The sequence below is a fragment of the Propithecus coquereli genome, unplaced genomic scaffold, assembly GCF_000956105.1.
Source record: "Propithecus coquereli isolate 6110/MARCELLA unplaced genomic scaffold, Pcoq_1.0 Scaffold421, whole genome shotgun sequence".
Classification (NCBI taxonomy): domain Eukaryota; kingdom Metazoa; phylum Chordata; class Mammalia; order Primates; family Indriidae; genus Propithecus; species Propithecus coquereli.
In genome coordinates this window covers 1,741,275-1,758,658 of record NW_012149964.1, presented here as the reverse complement: position 1 = coordinate 1,758,658, position 17,384 = coordinate 1,741,275, and the positions used below count along the sequence as shown (strand labels likewise).

Genomic DNA, 17,384 nt, shown 5'->3' with positions numbered 1-17,384 from the left:
AGTGAAATACCACATGCACATGACATGTATAGACACACAAACATACAGATATACAGACAGAAGCAGAATTTTTATTTGCTGGCTTTTAAATATATATATATATTTATTCAGACTATCAATCTTTTAATTACCTATTTTATTGCTTTAAGCAGTTGTTATCTAGGCAATGATTTGTGGTCTAAGATGATGACTCCTAGGTGATACAAGGCTGAAAATTTATATTTTGAAAGCACAGAGCTAGGACTTCAGGCCTAAATATTGTACTGGCATTTGCTCATACCAAGGAAAAAGGTTGTATGCAAAGTTTCAGTTAAGATAAGATAGCCAGGAAAAGTACCCTAAACAAAGGTGAGACTTGTCATGTAAATTTAGAACAATGGTAAGACTTTCCAGTGACTCAGTCCTCCCTCTCAGACACTCTTATAAACAGAAATTTCCTTTTTTATAGATATAAATTTCTTTTATAAAAGGGTTTCAGGATATCCAATTGAGGGCCAGGAGTGGTGGCTCATGCCTGCAATCCCAGTACTTTGGGAGGCTGAGGCAGGAGCACCATCCGAGGCCAGGAGTCTGAGACCCATGTCTCCACAAAAAGATAGAAAATTCAGCTGGGCATGGTGTCACATGCCTATAGTCCCAGCCACCTTGGAGGTTGAGGCAGGATAATCTGATTCAATCTGATCCCAGATCCAGTACAGTTTCTACTGCAACTTTCAAACCAATTAGGATCAAAAATTTGCTCAAACAAACTTAGCTCAAAACACAAATCTGTGGAGCTTCAGAATCCGAGAGAACTTACCCACAAGCCCCAGTAATGGGCACAACTTGGCAGGTACCTCGCTTGTCCACTCGGTGCTCCTGGGTGGGTGGGTGGGGGTGCTCTGGGAGCTCTCTTTTGGAGCCCACTTCTGACAAATTAAATTTAACAAGAGTTTAACCGAGGAAAGAACAATCCACAAACCAGGCAGCTGAACGAGAACAAGTTCAGACAGACTCCAGCACTGCCACATGGTTAGAGAAGATCCATAGATAGTTCAGTTCAGCATTTGCCTTGAACAATAGGCCGCTTTTGCTTGGCCGAGACTCGTTGATCAGCAAAGAGGAAGAGTGGAGAGTAATGAAAGTAAATGGAGCCAACTCTAGCCAGGACAAACAACTAACATTTTTGCTTTCAAACATTTTAACTAAAGTACCCTTCTAAGGGGAACCAATAGGCCTTAACCCAGGTTATAGCGTGATGAAGGAAGCAAGAGGTAGAAAACAGTTTTTATGAGATCCAAAAAGTCACAAAAATGGCTCAAAGAAAGCCTCACTAGCATCAACAAACAGAAAAAGTTACACAAATACCAAACCAGAACAAGTTCATTCCCTGCCCAAGAATTGAGCCTAGGCTGTCAAGATGAAAACACAAAACTTTATAACCATTAAACCTCGAGGTATATTGGCCTCTGCTATTCTTCCCACAGGGGTAGTATTAAAAGGATTTTTATCTTTGTTTCAGACCAGATATTTGCTCTTTAATTTTGTCAAGAGAATTTTTAATGCTAGCCATGAAATTGTTACATGTTCTTTTTTTTTTTTTGAGACAGAGTCTCACTCTGTTGCCCGGGCTAGAGTGCCGTGGCGTCAGCCTAGCTCACAGCAACCTCAAACTCCTGGGCTCAAGTGATCCTCCTGCCTCAGCCTCCCGGGTAGCTGGGACTACAGGCACGTGCCACCATGCCCGGCTAATTTTTTCTGTATATTTTTAGCTGTCCAATTAATTTCTTTCTATTTTTAGTAGAGACGGGGTCTCGCTCTTGCTCAGGCTGGTCTCGAACTCCTGAGCTCAAACGATCCTCCCGCCGCGGCCTCCCAGAGTGCTAGGATTACAGGCGTGAGCCACCGTGCCTGGCCTACATGTTCTTTTAGTTATGATTTTTTTTATAAATACAAATAAGACATTTACTTAGAATAAGAGAACTCTAAAAATCTATTTTTAAATTGAGGAGTCTTTAAAGGATCCATTTTGGCCATTAATTTTTAATGAAGTACTAATTTTAAAGTTGACAATTTAAGAGTATTCTTCTAGACAGACTCCCTATTCTCTGTCCAATTGGGGAGAAGTCTCCCCAAGACAAGACTTTTACTATATTATAGGGAAAGCCAAACAAGACTCATGAAGAAGCCAAAAGGCCTCCAGAGAGGCCAACAATCCGGAGAAGGAAGGGGTGCTGGGGCGAGCTTTGAATACTCACCAGGATGTCCTTAAGTTCTAGAAACTCTCTACTGTAAACAGATCCAAGCACTGCGGGTCAGGTCGACAATGTCCCACTAGTAGGGACGGAGCCAGAGATGGCCCTCAGTCCAAAAGAACTGAGAGGCCGCTAGGGCACGTCTCTGAGTCTGCTCTGCCGAAAACAGGTGGCCGTACAGTGGGTGCGTGTCCACGAGGGCAATCCCGGACCGGCCCCCAAATTGTTGCCTCCTAACTGAGTTCATTTGCCCACTGCCTAGCAGGAAGCCAATACATTGAGTCCGCAGGGTTTACTGCAGAGAAAGAGTTTATTCTGCTAAGAATCTTTATGACCACCAGCTATGTGGCTCCAGAATGGCAATTATAGAGGAGCAAACGGGGACAGTGGCTAGTTTTTATCATTATTTCTAGCTAGGCCTGTGACTTATTTTTAGCTAGGCCCTTACCATAGTTCTTGTCTTGCACCCTGTTATTGATTTGTGTAAAGGGCGGTTTCATGGTTAGAAGACTGTCTCCTCTTTGTATAATTGAGACGCATAGATTAAGCTACTTTGTGTTAACAGTTTATTGTTGAATTTTTGAAAACCAGTATTTGTGGCCCTTATCGAAGCTGCAGCTGCTTCCACATAGTTGCTGTGGTCAAAAAGGAGCCCAGAGTGACAGTTTTAGTGTATGCCAATACAAAGAAGAATAAAGGTGTTCTTAATTCCAAAATTGTTTGGCCCAAAGGTATGCTAATTTGCACATGATGCTGTCACTTCCTCCTAGTGAGGCTCTACTAGATTCAAGCTAGTGAGGAAACCGGGGTAATGGAAATGGGTTTCTTTATGCTAACCATATTTCTGTAATTACCAACTTATATTTAGTTCATTATGTATTTTATTAGTCAATATGTAGCTTAGATTTGAAGTCCTTTCCTATTGATAATTGACACCTAAAGATTTTATTTTGAATAAAAGGCAGATATTTTACTCTTTATAACACTAAACTTTAAAATTGAAAATTAAGTTACATTCATATATATAGTAATATTAAGAACTCAAATATGTACAGTTATTTTGTAAGCATAGTTAATAATTCATTACTTTTGACTTTGAGATTAATACTTGGAATCATCTAAAATTATGGTCAAATAGCAGTCTCTTACAATGGTTCATCATTCTTTTTCTTTTTTTTGGTTTTCTTTGAATATATTAATAGTTTCATTTGGTTATCAAAAGTTAAGAAACATGTTATTTTTTAAAGAATTGAACTTTAGCACTGGTTTTGCATTTAGAATTAAGGTTTATTATTTGGCTTTTTGCAAAACGGTTATGTATTGATTATGTATTACATCAATATACCTCCTCTAATTTGCTGTGCTGGGAAAACTAAATCAATCATTATGGTACCTAAACAAATCTCTATCTCTTTATCTTTTGTTTCAGCCAAAAGTTAGATATGCACAGGGCAATAATACCATGGCTAGAAGATAGCCAAATGTCGAGAAAGGGTCTATAAAAGAAGATCCATGGGAGAGTTGGTGAACTTTATTCCTTCATAAATAGTGCACTTATGGACATGTGATCTAAATAATATTTAAGTATTGTCTTCTAGATCTTCATGGACCACATGCAGTTTATTTTGGAAACATTTTACTAATATATCATGTGTATGCAATATTCTTTTTGATATATTTTGGAATTAATATGTTGATTTACTTCTAGGATTCTCAATCATTCAACTTCTGTCATGAGAAACGAGCCGAAACAAACTGTGGAATGTGAAAAGAGGTAACAAAGTATCTTAGTCCTTACATATAATATTTTATAATGAAATTTGATTCTTGGATAGTAACATTTTCTTATATAGGCTTTAATTGAATAAATGATATAGATTTAATATAACTACATAATTTAGAGAGGAAATGCGTTAAAACACGAATTAAATTTACTTTTGATATAAACAAAATTTAAAAATGCTGATTTGATATCTTTTTATACTCGTGTGCATTTTGTCTTGATGATAGAATCATTCATTTATTCATTCATTCAGCAAACGCTTATTACATTACTATTACTACCAGGAATAATGTATTTCTTTATCACCGATGGTGTTTATTCCCTATGTTATTTACATTTTGATTTCTTTTCAATTGGGTGTTACTGAATTCTTCTATATGAATGCATGATCTAAGTCCACGTGTTTGTTTCCAGACAACTAGAAGACCTTGAAAGTTTCTATATATTCTTTGGTAGTTTGAATTTACATCAGACTCTCCTCCCGAGTCAATCCTATGAGAGCGTAGAGGTCAAAGCCTAGGGGGAAGTCGAGAGAGAATTAACATTTGTTGAATGCATGTTATATGTGTACTGTTCTGAGTGCTTTAGATGTATTATCTCATTTAATCCTCACAATAACTCTGAAATTGTTACTGTTGTTATCCCCGTTTTACAAATGAGAAAACCGAGGCTTAGAAATTGTCAAAACTTGCTCAAGGTTACATAGTTAGGAAGTAGTAGAATCAGGATTCAAAACCAGGTTGTCTGCTTCTAGAACCCCGAGTTTTAACATATGGTGACAAGAACACTCGGCTTCCTCCAGATCCACACATCTCACTGGATGTCTTTTCCTAGATATCTCACAGTCCAAACTGAACTTATTTTTCCTCAGATCTATTTCTTCTCCTATAGAGTCTGCTCTAGTAAATGTCCCACAATTTATTTATGTAATCACCCAAGTCAGCAACTTTGGAATTATTAAAAACTCCTCTCTCTTATGCACCCCTCCCATTTCAATCAATCATAGAAAATTATAGCTTCTTAACATTACTTGCATCTATCCCAACCTCTTCATTCCTATTGCAATTGTGTTGATTCAGGCCCCATCTTTTTCCACCTGGATTACTGCAACAGTCCCAAACATATCTCCTTTCTTCAGTTTTACCTAGCTTTAAATCTATCTTTTGCACTATGGAAGAGTGATGATTCTATTTTTTCTTTTTCTTTTCTTTTTTTTTTTTTTGAGACAGAGTCTTGCTCTGTTGCCTGGGCCAGAGTGCCGTGGTGTCATCCTAGCTCACAGCAACCTCAAACTCCTGGGCTCAAGCGATCCTCCTGCCTCAGCCTCCCAAATAGCTGGGACTACAGGCATGTGCCACCATGCCCGGCTAATTTTTTCTATATATTTTTAGTTGTCCGGATCATTTATTTCTATTTTTAGTAGAGACAGGGGTCTCACTCTTGCTCAGGCTAGTCTCGAACTCCTGATCTTGAGCGATCCTCCCGCCTCGGCCTCCCAAAGTGCTAGGATTACAGGCGTGAGCCACCATGCCTGTCCGGAAGAGTGATGATTCTAAAACACAAGTCTGACGGTGTGACTCCCACTTCTTATATTCTAATGGCTCTTTACAACTTTTAGAATAAGTCTTAAAATGTTTGGCTTAGCCCATAAGGTTGAAGTAGGTTTCTGCCTACCTCAAGAGCCTCATTTTGTGCACTCCCCCACTGGCACCCTTTACGTTTAGGAACAGGGTTCCTCTCTTTATTCCCACATGATTCCATTTCTCCATGTTCTACATTCTACATCCTGGTCTCTCTGCTAGGATTGCCCTCTCTTCTTCCTTTCTTCATTTAGTCCTTCAGAATTGAGTTTACGCATGAAATTACTTTTCATACTCAAGTCTAGGAATATTCATCTATCTCAAATTTTATTTAATTTGATTTAACCTACTCTCTTTCTTTTTGAATATTGATTCTGCTATCTCACATTTTTGATTTCCTTAAAGTTTCTGTTATTTACTTTTCCCCTCAGTTCCTTTCATTCCCACCTTAAGCTTCCTCCCCAAGTTCCTAATATTCTCTTGAGAAAACCCCAATTGCCCAAACCTTAAAACTGTGGCATCCAATCTTGGCCTTTCCTTCATACAACTATTGCTGTTTCTTTTCTTTTGACACAATCACCCAATTTCTTCTTTGAAAACAAAAGAAAAAATTAAAAATTTTTCCTGATTATAAGAGCAATGTACCTTTATTATTGAAAAATTAGAAAAAATAACAAATATAAAGAAAAAATAAACAAACAAACATCACACATTATCCCACTCCCCAGAAATGACAAGTCATATTATTTTGATATTTTTCCTTTTAGACCTTTTTTTCTATACATGTTCATGAATGTTTGCATTTGCACGTGTGTACATGTGTATACATGTGTATACACTACAGAGTTGTATATCCTGTCACATACTCCACACTGCTACTTAGATGTATAATAGACATGTCAACTTTACTTTCCAAAACCACACTCTTAATCTCCCTTGTTGCACCCCTAAACCTGTTCCTCCTGCATTTTTCACCGTTTTAGAAAATGTCAACTCCATCCTTCCAGTTGGCTGGAAACCTCATCTCAAAAACCTTAGAGTCATCCTTAACTTGTCCATTTCTCTCATATCTGATATCTAAGCCATTGACTCTACCTTCAGAATATATCCAGAATCCGATCATGTCTTACCACCTCTACTCCTACCACCCCAGTCCTTACTTAAATTATTACAACAGCCTCTTAACAAGTCTCCTTTCTACTCTAGTTTTCCTTTAGTCTATTTTCCCCAAAGTATCAGATTGATATTTTAAAAATGTAAGTCAGATCTATCATTCATCTTCAGAATTCTATACTGACCTCCCATGTCATTCAGAATAAACACTAGAATCTTTTAAGGCCTTGTAAACCCCTGCATTATTTGTTTCCCTCTTGTCTTCCTCTCTTGACTCTCCCTGCCTGGTTAATTCCACTCTAGCTATACTGGCCTCCTTGTTGAATCTCAACAAGGAGACATTCCTTTCCCACCCCTCAAAGCTTTTGCTTCTGCCTGGAATGATTTCCCCCTAGATAACTATATGGCTTAATTTCATGCCTTCGGGTTTCTGCTCAAATGTCACTTCATTAGCAAAGTGTTCCGTGAACAACATGTAGAAGAGCATGCCTCCCCCACTCATTTGTCCCTATTTCCCTTATCCTGCTTTATTTTTCTTTATGGAACTTAACACTATCTGACATTCTGAACATATGCTTCTATTTTTTTTTTTCAGAGACAGGGTCTCTTTCTGTTGCCCAGGTTGGAGTGTACTGGTATGATCCTAGCTCACTGTAACCTCAAATTCCTTGGCTCAAGGAATTCTCCTGCCTCAGCCTCCTGAGTAGCTGGGACTACAGGCATGCACCACCATGCTTGGCTACTTTAAAAAATTTTTTGTAGAAATGGGGTCTCACTATGTTGCCCAGGCTGGTCTGGACCAACCTCCTGGCCTCAAGAGATCTTCCTGCCTTGGCCTCTTGCCTTAGATTACAGATGTGAGCCACTGCACCTGGCCTTTGTTTATTGTTTTTTATCAGAGCCTTACCACCACTGGACATACTACAATGCAAATATCATAAGATCAGGGACTTTATTTTGTATTCTGCAGTATCTCTCCACTTAGGACAATGCATGGCATAGATAGTAGGTACTCAATAAATATTTGTTGAGTGAATGAATTGGGAGAATAGGTTGAAATGATGAATGCCAGGACCTGTGTTGTGTGCTGGAAGATACAACAGTGATCAAGAGAGACATGGTCCCAGCCCTCAGGAAGTTGGTAATTGATGTGGTCCTAATATATTGCTGTTGTGTTTATATTTTAAAATAGAGCTTTTGAATGTACAAATCCACAACTAATAAGAATGATTACCTGTGGCATTAGGCAGCATGCAGATTTATAGGAGAGACCTGGAAAACTTCTGGGTACTTAGGTTTTGGGTGAATGGTCAGTCTCCCTGAAATGCCTGGACAGCTTTGTAGCAGTAATAACTCTCCAAGATTCCTAGCCACTTCTAGCAATCAGCATGAGCCCTGGGACATTACAGACATACAAGAAAGTTGTGATAAACTATTGAGAAATTGGTTGGCAAGATAGCATGGTATAGTTGAAAGAGCATGGGCCTTGAAGTCAGGCAGATTTGGGTCAGAGTCTCACCTTTAGCATTTATTAGCTATGAAGCTTTGGATAAGTTTTTAAATCAGCCCTAATGCCTAACACCTAAATGCTTAGTAAATGTTAGTTCTCTGATTATTTCTTTTTATTCATCTTTCTTCTTATAGAGAGATAGATTAGCATAGTGGTTAAGAGTTCAGGCTCTTAGAACCATGGTGTCTGAGTTGAGGTCCTGGATCTGTCTTTTGGAGGAAGTTATTTAGCTTCCTGTGAGTCACATTCACCCCATCTGTAAAACATGAACAATAACAATATCTACCTCATGGTTACTGTGAGGATGAAATGGGTTAATATATGTAAATTGCTTAGAACAATGGTTAGCACATAGAAATCATCACATATGTTATTAGTTGTTGAACTATTGTTTTTACTATTATGAATTTCCTTACTTTTCCTTTCTCATATCTTTTCTCAGCCCTTCCTTTTTCAGTTATCTCCTTTATTGTTCAAAAGGGAAATAGCTTTGTGCATGTTTTTTCTGATATTAAGAAGTATTACATAGGCTTAAATTTTTTAATATATTAAATATAAGAAAATAATTTAAATTCTCTGACCTTTTTTTTGGCAGTGCATGAGTGAGCACACCCCACTTCCATCCTTACCCAAAGAAAAATCTCATACTTTCTCTTAACAAAAATAAGAGCATACTAAGTACATTGTTTAGCAATCTGCCTTTTTCATTTAATATATTGTGATGATTTTTACATACCTACCAAATCTAAATATACATTGTGATGAACTTCACATATTCTGTGTACTTGTATTATTTTCTTAAGTGCTTAAAGACATGTTATTGATGGGTTAAAACATGAGTGAACATTTAAAGCTTTTGATAAACTGTCTCTCCAGAGGTTTTGATCTGTTTACACTCCCACAAGTAATGCATGGATATCTTACTTCCATATTTGTTAACACTGTACATTATCAATTTATCTAATCTTTGCCAACCTAATAAGAATAAATTATATCAGATTATTTCATTTTATATTTCATTGATTAAACTAGTGATATTGAACATTATTTCAAGTATTTATTGCTCATTTATATTGCTGCTTTTGTGATGTGCTTGTTTCTATCTTGTGTGGTCAGAAGAAGTACTTTGTATGAATTGAATGGTTGAAATTTATTGAGTTTTTTTATGGCCCGGAATATGGTCTATCATGGTAAAAATTCTATAGGAACTTGAAAAAATATGTATTCTGCAGTTATTGGTTACAGTATTATATAAATGTCAACTACATTAAGTTGGTTGATAATGTCTAAAACTTTACTACCTTACATGTTTTCTGTTTCCTTATTCTATCACTTATTAAGAGAAGGTTATTGAAATCTCCAACACTAATTATGGATTTCTCTTTTATTTTTGTGGTTCTATCATTTTTGTTTCATATATTGTGAAGCTCTGTTAGATACATAAATGTTCAGGATTGTAGTGTCCTCTTGGTGAATTTACATCTTTCTCATTATGAAATGACTTTTCTTTGAATTCCTGATATTTAATAATATTCTTTGGTCTGAAGTCAATTTTTTTGATGTTGATATAGTCACTCCTGCTTTCTGTTGTTTAGTGTTAGCATGATACATCTTTTCCCGTTCTTTTATTTTTAACCTATTTGTGTCTTTATAGAGAAAGTGTGTTTCTTGTAGTTAGGATATGGTAGTATGTTTCTTTTTTTATTAAATGTGACAATCTACTTTTTAATTTCAGTGTTAAAATCATTTACATTTTTATAATTAGTGATATTTTGGATTTAAATTTACTACCTTCCTATAGTTTTCTTTCTGTCCTATCTATTCTTTTTACCCATTTTTCCTCTTTTTCTGCTTTCTTTTGAATTATATTTTAAAATTTCTGTTTATCTCCTTTGTGGGCTTATTAGTTATAACATTTTGTTATGTTATGTTAGTGGTTGTCTTAGAGGTTAAAGTATAATATTTAGCTTATCACACTCTATCTTCAAGTGCTATTACGCCGTTTCATGTATTGGGTAAGAACCTTACAGCAGTATACTTATATTTCTTTCCTCCTGGCCTTGTACTGTCATTCATTTTACTTCTATATATGTAATATACCCCACAGCACATTGTTATTATTTTCCTTTAGATGGTTATTTCTTAAAGACATTTAAATAATCAGAATAATGTCTTTTATGTTTTACCCCTAGTTACCATCTCCAGTGCCCTTTATTTTTTGTGTAGATCCATATTTCCATGTACATCATTTTTCTTCTACCTAAAACAGAGATTTTAACATTACTTTTGCTACCAGTCTGCTGGTGTCAAATGCTTTTAGCTTTTGTATGTCTGAAAAAGTCTTTAATTTTACCTTCATTTTTGAAAGCTATCTTGCTCAGCCAAAATTCTAGGTTGACATTTTAGTTTTCTTTCAGTATTTTAAAGAGGTTTCTCCATCATCCTTTAGATTGCATTGTTCTTATATCAACACTCTTATCTTTGTTTTACTGAGCCTAGTGGTTCCATTTTTCTCTGGGTGCTTTTAATATTTTTTTCTTTATCACTTGTTCTAAATATTTTGATTGTGATGTACCTTGGTGTCGTTTTCTTCATGTTTCTTTTGTGTGGAGTTCATTGAGCTCGAATTTGTGGATTTATTGTTTTCATGAAATTGGAAATTTGGGGGCCCTTATTTCTTCAAATATCTTTTTTGTCATTTGATGTCATCTATTATGGAACTCCAATTATATGTACATATATTAGGCCATTTGAAGTTTCCCACAGAACACTGGTATTCTACTCGTTCTTTTTTAATATTTTTCTTTCTGTGTTTGGTTTTGACTAGTTTTTCTGCTGTGTCTTCATGTTTACTAATCATTTCTTATGAAATGTCTAATATGCAGCTAATCTCATTCAGTTCGTTTTTAATTTCAGATGTACTTTTTATCTCTTGAACTTTGATCGTGTCTGTACTTACCATTTTAAGTCTTTTAGCTTCCTGAATATTGCTTGGTTGAATTTTTTATTGAATGCCAGACATTATGAACTTTGTCTGTGGATATTGTAGTGTTACTATAAATATTCTTTTTTTTTTTTTTGAGACAGAGTGTCACTCTGTTGCTCCGGCTAGAGTGCCATGGCTTCAGCTCACAGCAACCTCAAACTCCCGGGCTCAAGAGATCCTACTGCCTCAGCCTCCCAAGTAGCTGGGACTAGAGGCATGCGCCACCATGCCCGGCTAATTTTTCTATATATTTTTAGTTGTCTAGCTAATTTCTTTCTATTTTTTTAGTAGAGATGAGGTCTCGATTTTGCTCAGGCTGGTCTCGAACTCCTGAGCTCAAACTATCCGCCCGTCTCGGCCTCCCAGAGTGCTAGGATTACAGGCGTGAGCCACCGCGCCTGGCCCTATAAATATTTTTGACTTTTGTTTTGTTATATGGTTAAATTACTTGGAAACGATTTGATATTTTGGAGACTTGGTTTTATCATTTGTTATGGGGGACCATTACCACATTTAGGCTAAGACTAAATTTGTCTTCCTAATGAGGAAAGACTTTTCTTATTACTTTACCTGATGTCCCATGAATTTTAAGATTTTCCAGGCTGGCTGGTGGGAGCTAGTCCTACTCCTGGTCCTCTGTGAATCTGGGAATTATTTCCTCTAAGCTTTTGAGGGGTGATTTCATTCTTTTGCCTAGGGTAGTTTTCTCACATGCAGGATCAATGATCAGTGCACAGATGAGAATTTGAAGGACGCCTCTGTAGATCTCAAGTTCTTTGTGCATTGCTCTTTTCTTTGTTACTCTGTCCTGTAAACTCTGTCTGCCTTTTTCTCCCTGGCTCCCACCTCTGTCTCCTAAATTTAGGGAGCCTGCTAGACTGCCTTGGTCCTTCCTCCCTGGATTGTGCCCTGGACACTCTCTCTATGCAGCAACCTGGCTCAATCAGGGGATTTGCCTTGTTTGTTACTCATCTCTAAAGGATAATGTTATTTTTTTGTCTGATATTCAGTGTTTCAAAAAGCACAATTTTTTAAAATATATTTTGTCCATTCTTTTAGTTTCTTCAGTCAGGACATAAATCTGGTCACTGTTATTCTATCTTGGCCAGAAGCAAAGTCTAATTTTTACATTATATGTGCTCCTATTTGTCAGTATTTAGTTTTGATTGTTTTTTCCATAGGCTCTCTCTACCCCAACATTTTAAAAATTACTGACCATATTTTTCTGTTACTTTTGTGATTTCATCTATTTATATTTAATTCTTTAATCCATTAATTTTGATATTTGATATTAGGTGAGGAATCTAGTGTTTTCCCTCCCTCCCTGCCTTCTTTTCTCAGTCTATCTTCTCCTCCCCCTCTTTCTTTCTCTGTATATTTTACAAGTGGTCAATGAGTTGTTTCTGTACCATTTGTTACACAATCCAACATTTTCACAATGATTTTAAATGTCATTTTTATCATCAGTTATTATACTCGTGTTCCTCTACTCCTCTTCCATTGAAAAATCTATAGATTCTGGAGCTAGTACTATTTTTTTTTTACTGGCATTTTATATATTTTATTACCTGGTAGAGAAATCCCCATTATTATATAACTTTTCTTGATCATCCATTCTTCAAAATTAACTTTGACACTCTTTTGTCTGATTTCTAAAACAGATCAAAATATACTTCTTGGTTTATTTTTTATTATTATACTTCATACTATATTTCATTTATTAATTAAGTTGAAAGGGAAGTTATACCTATAATACTTAGTCTTGATGTCCAAGAACTTTTCAGTTATTCAAGCCCCTTCTAGACATTTGTGGTTTTTAAATGTAGGTCTCGTACATGTATAATTAAGTTTCTTCCTGGGTATTTTATACCTTTCCTTCTTTATATGAATAGGATTTTTCCTATTATATCTTGTAACTCATTGTAGTTGATATATAGGAAAGCTATTAACTTTTGCATATTTTCCTTTAACTGGTCACCTTACCTCTTATAGATTTTTTTTTCTGTTGGAAAATCACGTGTTCTATAAATTTTGAAAATTGGATTCTTTTTCTCTAATTTTTATGTCTTTTTTCCCTTTATTTTACTACACAGAAGTTCCACAATAGAGTTAAGTAACAGCAGTTCTAGTGGGCATTTTGTTTATATATTTTTTCTAATGGAACTCCTTGTTCAAATTTGCCATCTAACAACAGCATGCACAATCTACCTTATCCCAACAAAAAAAAGCTAGATGAAAAGAACATCCTCCATAGCCCCTGTTGTGTCAGAATCAAGAGGTTGAGGCCCATAATCAGTAATTTAATAGGCAAAAAAGAATTACTCCTCTGTGTCCTTTGGTATTTAGACAAAAGAAATTATTAGTTGATTTTTTTTTTAGTTTTTGGTAATTATTTTAATATGATAAATACCCTGTCTGTCCTTTGACAGTGTATCTCTAGATATTATACTTCTTTTGGCTTCTATAAATTTCTTAGAGGAATGCATAGGGTTGATATAAAATAAACCCGTTTTGATTTTTCCTTTGGAGCAGCACTTATTGGAAACTTAAATATGTTTTTGTCAACTTTAAGTTTTATCGTATTAGTCCAAAGCATAGGCATAGGTAAATTCTTCACATTCCTGCTTTTAAAAAAAGAGATAGCTTTATAATGTTCACAATGTGTATTTAAGGATTATTCTATAGATTTTAACATATTAAGGCATCTTTAATTTTTTAGTGTCTCAGCAGACGAAGTTAATTCACCGTTATCACCCCTCACATGGCAGGTAAGAGGAAATTAAATTACTATTATATCTACTATTTTGTTCTCATTTATTCAGTTAAAAGAAATGTCTCATTACAGCCCTTAGAAAATCAGAAGGATCAAATAGATGAACAGTGGCCAGAGTCTCAACCTATAATCTGGCAGAGTGAAGAAAGAAGGCGAAGCAAACAAATTAGAAAAGAATATTTCAAGGTACTTCATTAAATTTAAAACTTTACTTTGTAATCATTAGTTTTGATTTTATCAGTTTTATTTTATTTAATAAAGTAAAATGTAAATCTGTAGTTAAATGTAGTGAATATGTTACTTTACCTTCATTTCCCACATATATGTTGTAGAATGATCCAGTTATATCTATAAAATTTCAGTAGTTCAGAATAATTGATTGGATCAATATGAAATACAATTTACCAGATACCTTACAAGAAAGATGATTGTTTGCTACATTGCTAGTTGTAGCAATGTGTGGTATGTTTTAAAAGAATTGTCCAGGAAAGATCTTTCATTGGATTTGTTTCAATAAATAGTTACATGTTTTTACAGTTAGCATTTAACTATTTCTATGTAAGTAAGTTCTATTTATATAGTGGTTCCAAAAACGCTTGAGAGCAGTTTTTTCAATTTTCTTTTCTTCTTGTTACCTTAGTAGATTTCTTAAAAGGGTCTTTTATCTTATCTAAACTAATAATACATATTAAAAGGATTTGTTCTGGAAAATTTGGATTCAGTCAAAAGACCACGCTCAAGGATCCAGAAGGCCACAGGTTTCCCACCCCTGTCTTAAACCATCCAAATTAGCCCAAATTTTTAGTTAGCAGGGTTTTAGTGAAATTTTGCTGTGTACATCTTTGTAAATATTGTATTATTATTATCTATTTGTGGTTAAGGTGTGCTGTATTTGCAGAGACCAATCAGAATTTGTAATAATTTTCAGTACTAGTCAGAATTCATTATTGGAATTTGTTTCAAATGAATAGTACAAACAAACTTCTACTCCATGAATGGCAAATTTTGTTGTTTTGTGCACTTTTTACGTTTTCCAAAGCCTAATTATTGTTAGATAATAGTAATAATTTTATCTAAACAGAGTACTAAACTAAATTGTAGGTGATTTCAAGTTTATATTACTAATAAATAGTATTACATTTTATGTTTTCTTTGCTTAGTAGAAATAGATCTCTATGCACATTTATCTGTTTCTGTACATAGGAGTATAATGTTTATAAGTAGTATCATATGACCAAAACAGAGATGTTCTCTCTTAGTGGATCTGTGATGAGTTTAAGTCTTCAACAAATAATTACTGAGTCCTTTTAATGAGCTTGGTGTTACCTGGTAAATGAGAGATAATGAAGAAATAAAAGGCATGAGGGAAAAAGGAAGGATATTCTAAGCAGAACCATGGTCAGTAATGGTGAAAGTTTATTTATCTTAACCCTTTACACATCTGCACTTTTGTTTACATTCTGGTATTATTTTAAAGTTTCCCTTTTTTAGTTCAAGTGCCTTGAATGAAGGCACTTAATAAAATTTGCTTATAGGTAAAATGCAATGAATGACTGATGATGTGGGGAAAATTTTAGTGGTATTTCTAAGTAATAAGAGATTTGATATTTATTTGATCTCATTTATCCTAGTATAGTAAAGCCATACCAGTTCTATTTTTCAAAACACTAGCATAGCTGTTACTAAGTGCCAGGCACTGTTTTTAGTGCTTTACAAATATCAACTCATTTAATGTTCATAACAACCCTATGATGTAAGTACAATTATTATCATTTATATTTAAAGATAGGGAAGTTAAGGCACAGAGAGGCTAAGTAGGTCACTTAGCTTATAAGCAACGGAGTTCAGATTTGAACCCAAAGCCTATGCTATATGGCCTATTTGTCTACTGTGGATAGCCTAATTTCAAATAAACAAACACTTTCAAATAAATACAGTTTTACCGTTTTTAAAAATATTTTACAATAACTCAAATGAACTTCCCAGTGAAGCCTTAATACATGCCACAATGAGCCTTTAAAAAATAGGTCTTTGGTTTAATAGCATTTATTGATAAATATTTTATTTTTTATGGCTTAAGCATAACTTCTGTGACATTGGTTATGTTATGAAGTTGCTAAGAGATTGAATGAGATAATATCTGAAGTGCCCATTACATAATCATCATTCAACAAATACTAATTTTTTCCTTACTTGAAAAAGTAGTTGCAAAGATAAGCTTTGGTCAATAGAAAATAATTTAAGGAGATGTGTAGTTCTCCTTAACTGTCAGAAGATGTCAGTGTTAGGACACGCCAAAAAATTGAATATGTCAACAATTTTTTTTCCTAAGATGTCAAGAAAATATAAAATTGAGATACTACTCCCTAAATTAAGTCAAAACTATTTAGAATTGCCAATATTTTCGTAATTAAAACATCATCAGTTTCTATGAAATGTTTTTCTTTCAAAGACAAAAAGGAAATTTGTCTTAATCACGTATCTCCCAATAATGAATGGAAAGGGCGGTTTGTAAGATGTATTATAGAACTTAATCTGGATTTATAGTTCATTAAACAGCAAAATACAATACTCTACAGGTTTAAATCAGATTATCATTGAGCTTGTTTAGTGATCGCTCTTTTAGCTTTGCTGTGTTAGGAAACATACAGAACTTATGCAACTTTATCCTAACATGTATAAATAACTGAGCCAGGGGATATCTTTGTTTCTGGCCCATGGTAAATTATTCATGATACTGTTATTCAGTATATTTACTGAAAGTGTTTGTGTGTGTGTGTATGTGTGTGTGCAGGTGAAAAATCCAGGTCTCTATTTCTTCTTAGTCACCAAGGCTAATTTTGGATAGTATTTTTTTCAGGTAAGCCCCTCAAATTAAGTAAAGAATGTTTCAACATATTGGCTGGATTATGTGAGCAAGAAGATAAATTGAGTCAGGTTAAGTCAGTTAAGTAAATCACGGTAGGAGAGTTATATTAACTGTTTAAATTCTCTGGCCACTATTGTATAGATTACTACTCTAGTATGTAAAATTTGGTGTCCTTGCAGCCAAAATAAAATCACTACATTTCTAAAAGCAAAGGTATTCCAGGAAGTACATTATTTTATTAAAGATCTTTCATGGAAATTCATTAGTATTATTTTAATAAGATGCACAACAAAGTATGAAAATCTAACCTTTTGCTGATAAATGATGTTTAATGTAAATTAGTAGCTTTAAGTTCTTGTAACGATTATAACACATGAATTTCTAAATGCATTCGATGATTGATTTCTAGACAACAAAGTTAAAAGGCATTAGAGTAATTATACCAAGTTAGTTTTAAATATTATTTGATTATTTAAATGCCATATGTCTTCAAATGTATCTCATTACTCTTGTGATAAGACATTATAATAACTTGT

The 17,384-nt window shown here is 34.7% G+C and overlaps 1 protein-coding gene across 2 annotated transcripts in view; it reads left to right on the top strand.

The window, feature by feature from the left end:
* The window catches only part of LRCH2 (leucine-rich repeats and calponin homology (CH) domain containing 2), a 118,153-nt gene that overhangs the window by 73,124 nt on the left and 27,645 nt on the right, over window positions 1–17,384 (top strand). For both annotated transcript variants that reach the window (XM_012653516.1, XM_012653515.1), the window contains exons 12-14: window positions 3,943–4,008; window positions 13,926–13,974; window positions 14,052–14,165. In XM_012653516.1, coding sequence (XP_012508970.1) covers window positions 3,943–4,008; window positions 13,926–13,974; window positions 14,052–14,165 — 229 coding nt within the window. The remainder of the gene's footprint in view (window positions 1–3,942; window positions 4,009–13,925; window positions 13,975–14,051; window positions 14,166–17,384) is intronic.